This window comes from Corvus brachyrhynchos, unplaced genomic scaffold, assembly GCF_000691975.1.
Source record: "Corvus brachyrhynchos isolate BGI_N302 unplaced genomic scaffold, ASM69197v1 scaffold490, whole genome shotgun sequence".
Lineage (NCBI taxonomy): Eukaryota > Metazoa > Chordata > Aves > Passeriformes > Corvidae > Corvus > Corvus brachyrhynchos.
In genome coordinates, this window is record NW_008235774.1 from 1,138,334 (window position 1) to 1,150,274 (window position 11,941).

General features: G+C 37.6%; 2 protein-coding genes across 2 annotated transcripts in view; both read left to right on the forward strand.

Annotated features, from left to right (window-relative positions):
- ITGB6 (integrin subunit beta 6) overlaps positions 1–6,772 on the forward strand; it is a 58,445-nt gene extending 51,673 nt beyond the window's left edge. The window contains 2 exon segments of the mRNA XM_008644793.2: positions 1,572–1,738; positions 3,058–6,772. Of these exon segments, the coding sequence (XP_008643015.2) occupies positions 1,572–1,738; positions 3,058–3,159 (269 nt within the window). The 3' untranslated portion in view covers positions 3,160–6,772.
- A 1,807-nt stretch (positions 6,773–8,579) lies between these two features.
- The window catches only part of PLA2R1 (phospholipase A2 receptor 1), a 41,173-nt gene continuing 37,811 nt past the window's right edge, over positions 8,580–11,941 (forward strand). Inside the window, exon 1 of the mRNA XM_008645050.2 lies at positions 8,580–8,597. The gene's annotated coding sequence lies outside the window, so the exon portion shown is untranslated. The remainder of the gene's footprint in view (positions 8,598–11,941) is intronic.

Consider the following 11,941-nt stretch of genomic DNA (forward strand, 5'->3'; position numbering starts at 1 on the left):
CTTTATGTCCTTCCATTTAACATTAGTTCTTCATTTACAGCTGTTTCATTACTGATTTTTCATTAAATCTCCCAATCAGGTAGGACAGGAGAGAACACAGATACCACTTTTCTGCAGCCAAATAGTTTCTCTTCTAGGGAATAAAGATGTCTTCATACCAAATGTTAGTCATGTTTTAGGCAAAGCCATGCAGTCTGTAACTTCCTTCTGTTTTCACAAATGGGGTTTATTTCATTAAGCCTTTGTGTAACCCTTCTCTAGCAAACATGTGAGAATTAAATTGATTTCACTGCACAAAAAAAACCAGCTCCTGCCATTAGAACATTAGTCTGGTTTTGTATAGGTTACTAGTACAGAAAAGGTTCTTGTAATAAAGGTAGTACTAAAGAAGCACATCTCTTAAACTACACCCCCACATCCCTAAGATTCAAGAATTTAAATGTAGGATTTTATCTTTATTAAATACTTTGTTATGCACTTTAAGTAGATTTGACCAAAAAAAAAAAAAAAAGTCTTATGGAAGGGAGAGTTCACTGACCTCTATGTAATGGCCCTCCCACAACACTACAATAACCAATTTCACTGTCATCTGCTGTTCTGCTCCTGGGCCTCAAAATGTGAACTGGGATGGGACTTCAAGAAATTCTCTAGAAATATTACTTCATTTATGGAACTGAAGTCAATATGGCACCAGTAGCCAGAACACCAGCCCACTGCTCAAACCAGACCCCCTCAGAATTAGTTAACTGAGGACATCAAGCAAAAACAGAATGTGAAATGCAATCATGTAAGACAAGCCAGACTGAAGTGAATTTTTTAATGTTATGAAACCACGGTTCTGCAGAAAATTTTGTAAAATAGTAGTGCCCACCAACTTTCATAGAGAATGCTTTCTAATATTAAAAGAATCAAAATTCTTTGGGCTTTGGTGAAGCAAAAACTTCAGTTTTAATTTTGAATCTCTGAAATATTTTATCATAAAATTTATTGCAGAACTTGAAATGCAAAATTCCTTGCAATTGCCCAGTCCAACATTTTCAAAAAGTCTGAAGGAAATTTTTCATCATTGTTTTCATGACAGAAGCGTAGTTTCCTCTATTTTATCAATATCATTGGTGACTTTACCCTGATATAGATCTCATTAGAATCTTTTCTTCTGCAACACACTGAATATCAGTTAATTGAACCAGAGCTCCAGCCATAACATTGTAAAATTTGTAATTTTGTCAACTCAGCCCTGTTTTTTATAATTATATTGACACAGATCTGAAATCAACTTTCTGACTTTTCTCTTCAGAACCTGTGTCTGTATCCAGCAGCTGATAATTCTTGTGGTAAAAGAGCACTGGAATAAGTTAGCAAGTCATTTTTTAAACATTTTAGTGCAATATTTTTCAGCTGGTTTCACAAACCCTTTAGCAAGCTAGTAGGAGAAAAATAACGTGAACTTGAAGAAAAAGGCATGGTCAGCTCATGGCAAATGAGAATCTCAGCACACCTCTAGGCTGTTTTTGATTGCCTAAAATTTATTGATTGGTTATCCGCCGTCATAACTGGTTTTGTTTCCACAGATTGTGCACAGCTTCCAAATATCCCAATGATAGTGGTGGGTGTCACCCTTGCTATCCTTCTCATTGGCATTGTTTTACTTTGTATATGGAAATTACTGGTGTCAGTTCAAGACCGAAAAGAGGTGGCCAAGTTTGAAGCAGAAAAATCAAAAGTTAAATGGCAAACGGTATGTGAAATGTATTGATTTTATATGAGGTTTTTTAATTTGGTTACATGATGCACAACTGCCTTTAAAATTCTCAGTCTTGATTTTGTTCTTTTAAATGGATAGATTTTGCTGGCAGGTTTTCACCACATTTAGTATTCTATAAAGTAAAATTATGATTCTTTTATGGATCAAAATTATCTAGTGTTTAATCTCCTGGCATAATTTCTTCCACATGTAAGAAAATGTGTAAATAACTTTTTTTTATTAGTCGCTTTTAATTAGTACCCTGTCTTTTATTAATCCTAATGAAGTTGTCTGCCTCTATGATTATCAGAGGTGTACCCCTTTGCCCAGAAACAGAGCTGTTTAGGAAAGGGAGGCTGTTCCTGGCCTCTGTCATGATCAAAGCCCACTCACACAGAGCAGAAGCGAATGGAATTGTCCCAAATGTAGGTGAAAGGACAGAGAAATCCAGGCCTTGTTTTCTATCTGTAGCTCTGGGCATCTAGTGCAAGCTTACACCACATGTTCCCTTTTCTTCTTTTTTTTCTGCTCTTGATTTTTTGCCCTTTTGCAAAAGCTTTAGGACTTCTGAGAATCTTTTTTTTAAAAAGCATGTTGAGTAAGCGTTTCTGGTGGGTGTCAGGAGGACAGGCAATGTGTTCATGCAGCTCCCTTCTCCTCCAAAGTCCTGTGATTGCACTTTTTCCAAGAATGGGCACTGTCAGCCTTTCAGCTTTTGAGCTGGGAAAAATCACTAACTTATAGGCGAGGCCACCTGAGAATGTTTTCTTGATCCTTCAGGAGAGCTATGTGTGGTACAAGGGAAGGGATGGATACAGTTGATAGAAGCATTTTAATTTTCTTTTCTGCCACAAGAGTAAAGGATAGGAAATGATTGATGAGAGACCAGGTTGAAAAGCTCAGGTGGGACTTAACCTTCTCCCAGCACACAGAAGTTAGTGTATGTGACAAGAGAACCGTGACAAGTCACATCTCAGTGCTGAGACACTCTCTGTGCTTTTATAATGGTCCAACTGCCAGATTTGATTTGAATTGTATCAGACCCATTTGATGAGGTATTGTTTGATGAAGTGCATTACTTTAATCTGGGAGGCTGATGTGAAGGAAAGCCTGTTCCTGACCCCGGGCTTGTTTGTGCTGCCTGAATTCAGATCAGTCTGAATTTCATTGGCTTGGAACATAAATGAGCTACCAAAAGCTATTCTAAAGTCCTCAAAAATACAACATTACTTCTATACAAACGTTGTGTGACACCCATTTAACCTGGTTTTGTTTGGTTTTGATTTTTTTTGTTTGTTTTTTTGTTTTTTTAGGAAACAAATCCACTGTACAGAGGCTCAACAACCACTTTTAAAAATGTGACTTACAAGAACCAAGATAAACATAAAAGGGCTATGGCTCCAGATTTCTATTAGCACCTTGGACACTACAGCCTTAGTTTTACTGGCAGGAAATCTAAAACACTTGTTTCTTATCAGCTGATTATGTGATATTTGTTTGCAAGTTGCAGTGGTATAACCATTCTGTTAGAGAATATATGTCTTGTGTTGGGACAAATAAAGATAACATATTAGTAGTAAAGGTTAGTAGAAATATTTTTTTTAAATGACCCTTTATTCTTAATGGCCCCATCTTAAAAAATGGCATTACAAATAATTCTAATTTTTTCTTTATTACTGAGGATTATAAATTAACATGTAAGCTTATTTTTTGTTCAATTAGGTATATACAGTGAGCTTTATACTACTTTTTTCATACACACAATCCTATAAATTAGTGTTTAGGAATGCATTTGTACCAGTCTATTTGGTGGGATGGTTTAAATTTAGAAAAGACAATTTGTTTTTTCATGAATGCAGTTTAAACTACTGAGGATTGAGCTTTCTCATATCACCTGTGTAACTGAATAGTTTGTCACCAGAAAAAAAGTAGTGGTATTGCCTGTCTTCTGTAAATGCAAGTTATACAGGAACATTTCTTCTCTAGTTCTTCTTTCTTGTCCTGTTTCCCTCTTTCCTTTTCCTTGTTGCTGTTTGATGTTCTTTAAGGACCTAGTCTCTGGGATTATCTCAGGGAAAGTTACATCAATCCAATCAAGCCTTATTCACTTGCAGTTGTTTTCTACTCCAGGCACGGACTGCTCTTTTTTTTTTTTTCCTCTTTTAAATTCTAGCAAAAAGGATACAGAGAAAAAGATAAATATTTGTAAATTAGAGACCCCAGTAGACACACTATTAAACCAGAGGATTAGCAGAACTCCATTTCACCCTTTACGTCCTGTAAATTATTTGGGCGCTCACAATACCCCTCACATGCTGGAGCATCACACAAAGTGGCTCAGGAGCCCTTTACATGCAGAAATGTTCACTCAAAAGACTTACTATCACACACAAAGACAGTACTCTTTTGTTGATATGTCCAAAATTGTGAGGTTCTTTCAATGCCCAGCAGCCGAACTGTTTATTCATGTATGGAATAACATACTTCAGCTCTTTTGGGCTGGGTTGTTTGGTTTGGTTTGGTTTGGGTTTTTTCCCCCAAACTAAACAACAAAAAGATCTATGGATATCACTTCATATTCATTTCCATTAATGAGGATTTTTAAATCCCAGGTTTAGCTAGTTACAAATGACTTGCCATAAATGTTTAAATTGTAATCTGTTAGCATGCATAGCACTGGGCACAGAAAGCCCCAAAAAGTAGCTAACATGCTGGCAATAGAAAAATTATAGCACTGGGCTATTTTAAGCTAACAATAATGAACTTTACTTCTTAATATCTTTCCAGTTGCATTTTTTGCTACTCTGAAACAGATGGTCAAAATGTACATATGAAGGTACTTAGAAAAGAAGACTAAGAAATCAAAAGTATTTTGGCACTGTTACAAACAATCACAGACATTCCTTAAGGTAAATAGGGAATTTGATCTGAGAAAGTATTGATCTGAATGTATTGGATCTGAAAAAGTTGATGTCCGTTTTGTAATAAATATTTACCAAATCTGTGCAACTTCAGTCTCCATATGCTCCACAATTTCTGGAATTGAGACTGGTATATTAGCTAGCTCTGACCATGCCTGTTTTAGGGCCTGATCCAAAGCCTACTGGAGTCAATGGCTACAGATGTGGATCTAGTTTCAGTGAAACTATTAGTTTTGGTTTACAAAGATTGTTTTGGTTAAACAAACTGGTTAATACTGTCTATTAGTGAATTAGACCCTATAGTACATATTTCTGTGCAAAGAGAAATAGTATCAGATGCCTTCAGAAAGAAGGTGATGCTATAACCACGTATTAAGTACAAAATTATAGCCGTGTGATGGAAATGATGGCTGTGATTAAGCTGGAACAGATTCACATCTGTGCTCTGGTATTCCTGCCTATCTCACAGTGGAAACTGCACAGATAAAGGCTCACATCTGTGGCCCTTCCAATCACTAGACTCCCACAGATGTCAGTGCAAGTTACATGTGGGACCAAATCCTGTTTCTCTGGCACATGGATAAACTCATGGGATGCAAAGTTGGCCCCTGATTCTGCTCAGATTCCACTTGGGTCAGAATTGTCCAAGGGACTAGGGAAAGCTGGATTTAGCCCATGTAGGTTATCTGTTACTCTTCTGTTTCTCATGTAGAAGTCATCAAATTATAAACTTTCTCTGAAAGAAATTAAAATATTTTTATTACTTTTTAAGTAATAAAAATCTATACTGTTTATTAAATACCTTTTAAGTTCTGCTTCTGAGATCTGATTTTGCTGCTCAGTATTAGGTTTGAAAGCCTTTCTCCTGTAGGTCAGCCATTTCAATATTCCAACATATCCCAGCCTTCAAATGTTAACAACAAAGTGGTATTTGCATTTCATATCAAACACTTGGTGCTCTACATTCCCTGTTCCTACAGGAGATCTCGTTTCACAAACCTCGCTCTCTTCCCATCACTTGTGTCTTCTGATCATCAGTAGAGATCCAGTTTGGTATGTTTCGAAGCCCATTCCTCCTCCTAAAAATCTCTCTCCAAATTATCAGAGATGTACAGGAATCAGGCAGGATGATTTGCAATTTCCCTGCTGTGACTGTACTACAAATTTTCTGCACACCTTCCAAGTTGTCAGGATGGAAATCACTCAAAAATTTAAGAATTCATCAGAAGAGAGAAAAGAGAAGGACTTGCTGAGGAAGGTTTCTATTATTGAGGGATATCAACTAACTTGACTCATTCATATGAGCCATCCTTTTAACAGCATTAATTTAGATCATAAATTTTGACTAAACTCCCAGATTTCAAAAACTTTGAAGATCTTACTTGGCAGTCACCCTAGAAACAAGAGTGGTATTCATCCTTTTCTATTAACTATATAATTTCCATCTGTAGAATTTGTGTGAAAGTTCATATTATTCTCTTTTTTATATTTTTTTCTCCACCAAGCTGTAAGTGAGTTTGTGTGTGGTGAGTGGGATGAAAAAGTCTTTCTGCTGTTTTCACAAACACTGTTTTGACCTGAGGCTGGACCTTGAGAGTGGCCAAAACATTTTTTAATAGTAATACTTTTATTCACTAAAGAGTTAAACTGAATAAAAGAATAATCATTAGCAATTTTAATGGTGTTTGTATATCTTACACACCCTATGGAATAGTAATTTCACTAATGTCTGTTAAATGGATAATTTTTCATTTGATTTATAAAAGGTGCATGTTAATTGGTATTATAAATGTCCAGACTGCATTCAGCTTTGTTTTGTAATGTAACTAGTGGGGGTAATGGGTCTGGGTTACAAGATTTGGGTGTCAAGTGCAATACTCTCCATGTCTCATCTGCCTTTTTGTAGAAGTTCAAGTTTGTTTTGCAGTGTGTATAAGGGAGTTATTGTCCCACAAAACTTATCACACACAGTCTGTAAATAAAAAGAACAGACAATTTTTAGCTTCATCTATTTGAAAGAAACCAGCAAATCCTTCAACTTGTTTGTGTAAAAAAAGGAGTTATTTGACCTTGAATAAAGAGTGAAAAATTCAATAATTTTATAATATGTTTTCTTGTTGTTCATTCTTCATTTTCTATTTTGGCATGTGTCTTTATCACTGTTTTCACATGATTTTACAAATCTTAGCACATTTCTCAAGCTTTGGCATACGCTAGAAATTATTTTCCTCCCCACTTTTTAAAGACAGCACATGAAATTTAACGTCTAGATTTTTTCATTTGTGATCCTTTACTTTTCAAGGAAATGAGTTAATGGACGAATGTTGCAAGCAGCCTATTTCTGGAACACTGATCGATGACATATGGCATTCTTTCTTTCTTTGGAACTAGATGGTCTTTAAGTTCCTTTCCAACCCAAACCATTCCATGATTCTTTTGTACAGATCTCCAAATTGCACAAGTTTCTTAAAGCTAAAGATCCATCAGGGTAACAGCAGCAATATCTTTTTGGAAATATACAGCAAAGTGCATATTTTCTCTTTAGTCCTTTCTTAAATGCTGGTTTATAAATCTTCAAATATGAGACTGACTATATATGTGATTTACCAGAAAGCAAAATATCTAAGAGAACAAAAAAATCTACATGTACTCATTTTTATTGAACACAAAGTAAGGTATCTAATAGGAGAATTATTTTGCCTGAGAAGAAATTGGTTAAAGAAAGAGGCAAAGTAAAATGCCTTTGGGTTTCTCCACGTACATATTTTCTAATGAGCACAGTAAGTGTTTTTATATTAGCTGTGGGATTTTGGAGTCTAATTTTGGAGTGTGTAAGCATGGCGAGAAAACATGATCATCTCTTGTGGGAAGGAGTGTACAAGGTGCAAAGGCACACCCTCTCCCAACCTGTGAAATCATGTCAGCACTGAGCCAACATTATGCCCTAGAATTTCTGAAGCACATATATTTGTTCCAAGTGTTACACCCAGTCAAGTTTTTTTCAAACTAGACTGATAGTACTTTATTTGTGGTTTTCTGTTCTTCCTGAGTTGTTCATAATCTTGTAGTAAATTACAAAGCTTAAATTTTCCTAACACTCATTTCTGGCCACTCCAGTTTATACCAAAGCCAGGCCCAGCTCACCGACCCTCCTGTTTCATGCACTGTTGAATCAGCAGGATGTGCAGAGAGGCAATGGGACCGAGCAAGAGGGGTTTTGGTGGTGGGCTGGCTGGTGGGGCAGTGTGGGCATTCCACCCTGGAGGGAACACACTGGCTGAGGGCCTTGTGCCTCTTGAAAGTATCATTTTTCCTGGAGCTGATAAAAAGTTTCCTTCATGCTTCAATGTCAGAATCAATGTTCACTCCCATTTTTTATAGTGGAGCCTGTGTATTTTCTATTACCCTGATTTATGAAGCTTTGTTCTCATAAAATAAAGAGTGTTTGTGCTTAAGGAATTGTTTAGCACAGGGTAGAGGACACCTCTGGCCTAACAAATCAGGAATGGTCTTGCATACAAACCTGTCTGCATATACTAAAAAAACAGGAAAAAAGCTATCAGTCTCTCAGATGCATTTAAACCAGGAAACAAAGGGTGTGAAAGTTTTATGGGACTTATATCTATTCTAAAATTTTTACTAAACTTATAGGATGACTTTATTAGTTTGTTTAAAAACAATAATATTTGTTGATCACAGTATGTGTAATTTCTGGTATTGAGCACAGTGAGTCATATGTTTGTTTAGCAACCAAATTGACAGTGTATTAAATATTAATAGCTTTTTTTTGATAACACATTAGGCATTCTTTTGGTGGCAAGTCTTTGCAAAAACTGCTCTCTTCTATTGATTTCACAGCAAAACACAGCAACATTCACTAAAAAGAGTGGAAAAAAATGTCAGTGTTACATCGAAGGATAATGATACACAAGGTAAGGTTTTGCCAAGGATCTCAAATGGAAAGGATAAGGTGGAGAAAGGCTTTGAGAAACAAACAGGGTTGGACCAGAGGCAGCTCTGGCCCCACTATCCATTTATGTTTTATTGCAAGTATTTCAACACTGGATTTTTTCCCTTAATGCCTTCATCAAATGAACTACATGAACATCTGCCTGCTATTGAATTTGATATAAGTGCCAATCAACAGCCAGACTGACATGCTAGATTTATAGTAACAGTAAAATTTCTACCCATTATTAAATCATATACTATTACAAACTATTCTAGACTTGTGTCAAGTGAGCATTTACTGGGGGATGAGGGATGGAGAGCTTGGAAAGGTTAGTTGGTGAATCCTCTTGGAAAGGATTCAGCTGGGGATGGCTCACGTGGCACAGTAACAGCCACACAGGTAGTAACTCTCTCCATCTCATGCCTGTGAAAGAACAGCTGCTATTTAGCAGAGTTTAGAAGCATAAACTCATAGTAATGCTCTTGTCACCCTTTAAAGGAGTTTTTCACGTTGAAAAAGAAGTTTCTACTCTACAGCTAACAAAGAAAACTAAGAAGTCACATCTAGAAAAAAACCCCCACATTCTGACTAATGAACATATAACTGGCAATTCACAGCTGGGGACTTGACTTAACCTCAAACTGGCTGGTACAGGCTGTTCTGTAAGGTCATGTTACTCAATGTGAGCTGACGGGGACAGAAACTGCAGAGCCTGGTGGCTGCAGCAATTACCTGGGAGCATGGGAGACGGGAGGGGTGTGACAGAAGCACACAGGTGGGGCTGCCAAAAGGAAAAAGGGAGTCACTGGTCATGGTTGGGATATGTCAGAGGAGGTAGGGAAGGTGGTAGCAGTGCCTGTAGTGACTATAACCAGATGTAACATGACTGGCAGAGCTGATAAATGAGAGTAGTTCTGTCTCTGGAGTAAACAGAAAAACTTTTAAGTGAAAGGGAAGGTGAATGCAAACTGGGGAGTTGATTTGCGATGCTTGGATTTTTCAAAGCCAAACAACATGTAGGACAGTGCCTCCAAAAAATATGGGATTATTGCTTTCTGGACACTGCTAATGCAAGGCATATTGGGCCTGCTTTTTCCTCCCAGGTGTTCTCTGGTTTGGTATTCCCATTCTGGCTGGTTGGGGAAAAAAATGAGACCTGTCTTCAGACTCCAGATTATGAACAGAAGTTACTGTGTAAGGAGGTGCTGAGCACATGATACACTGGATCCGTGTGTGTGCCTTGCAAAAGCAATGGGTTTGTAAGCAAATTGAATTAGTGTGAATTTAATGACAGCTTTTATTTTTGGATGCAGGTAATGAGCATGCACTGGATTCATATCTCTCTACAGATCTCACACAGAAGGTGAAGTCTAAGAAAAGAGAGGGAAAGGAATTGAATGTTTGTGTAGAGTACCTAAATAGCAAAGGCAGATCAGTTCAAACAAGTGCATATGTGTATATGCATATATATATATATATATATATATATATATGTACATGGGTACAAGTATACACAAAAAGAAAGAGAACAGGTCATTAACAGAGAAATTAAGAAAAAATATATATGGAAAGTGGGTTCCAGACAGAAAATAAAATAAAGGTTCCAAATTACTACAGCAAATACCTTGAAGGAAGACAGGTAAAGCCTCAAACAAGCAATCCCCCGTGCCCCCTCCGCTTCAAAAAAAAAAAAATTTGGAAAGTTATGCCACTTAATGTGCAAGGTATTATAAACTGCCATCAAGTTTACTTCAGAAAATGTTGCCTACCGTGTTGGTTCTACAAGCCACTATGCCAGCCAAGATGTCTTATTATTGTAAATAAGTAGGTATAGCTCAGCTGTAAATGGCCAGGTCAGTATAACTGCACTACAAAGGATTTACCAGTTTGGTCAGAACAAAATAGATTGAGGATAGTAAAAAACTGTTTAGTCAAAGAGAAAGATCTGAATACAAAAGAAAAAATAGCAAACCCACTTAGATTTAATAAGTTGCTAATTTGCATTTAGCCAAATATTTACAAAAATACTTTGATAAGTTAATTATTAGGAATACATAACCAGAATGTGATTACTTTGATCTTGCTGAAATCAGCAAAAAAAATCCACCTGAAGTGGAGCTCCTTCCCACAGCAGCCTCATTTTTGTTCTCTGGCACCATTATTTTTAAATGTTGTATCATGAACAGAGCACAATTTCTCAGTGTGACCCAGCAGCAGGTTCTGGAGCAAGAAAGCATTTTTCTGGAGCTCAGTACTCAGAGCAGTGGCCAAACACTCCTGAGGAAATGTAGACTGTTCAGAATGGCCAGATTTTCATAAACGGCTCATTAACAAGCTTCTCTCTCAGAATCTGAAAATTTCAGAAGGCTGCAGCTTTCCTGAGAAGAGGTACATCACAGCTCCATGAGAGTTACAATCCTTCTGTCTTGCAAAGCCAGGTTACTCCTGGACCAGCTTCTGCAGCAGTATTTCCTGCTGTTTGTTCTGTCAAGACATTTTTGTCATTTGTTAAATGGGGAGAAACACCTCCACTTATCTAGTTCTAAGTATTTGGCTTCTCTTGCTTCTCAAGTCTTTCTTCTACCAAACTATCAGAGATTTCCCCAAGCCCAGAGGCTTCTGTTTTCCATCCTTGTATTATGATTGAGGTAGACATGGGGGAACAGTCTCAGTTCAGTTATGCTCCAACACTGCATTTGGTTTTCTTTACACTTATGTACGTTTATATACTTACTTGTCTGCTATGCATAAAGGACAGAGCAGAAACTGCTTTTGCAGATTGAAAACAAACTGTCCCATGGATTCCCGTAAAGTTACTCTATTTTTAACCAAGAGGTTCTGCTTTTGACTTTCCCCAAGACTGAAACTCAGCGCAAGGGGGGCAGCTCCTGCAAATATTCGACTGAACACAGAGACGAACAAAATGGAAGATGACAATTATTTTTACCCATGCCAAAACATAAAATGACTTCGAGGTCAAAGCTCACCCAGCTAAAAAAACTAGTCTCCGAGTGGGGCTGGGACAGTGGGGATGCTCAGGTACAAACAGCGAACCTGGGAACACGGACTGTGCTGACGGTGACCTCTCACCGCCAATGTCTCTATGTGTTTTCTGGTTCTTTTTAAGATAAAAGTACTTGGGGTACAGGCAAGTAGCTATTTTCAAATGGAAAATAAGGTTATTACAGAGAGGTTTGTCCGCTTGAGTCCACAGCTCTGACCTGGGCAGACGGCCCGAGCTGCATGAGCGGCATTTCCCATGCCGGTCCGGCCGAGCGGTCTCCGACTCGGGGAACGCGGAGAGCTCGACGGCGGCTCCGGGGC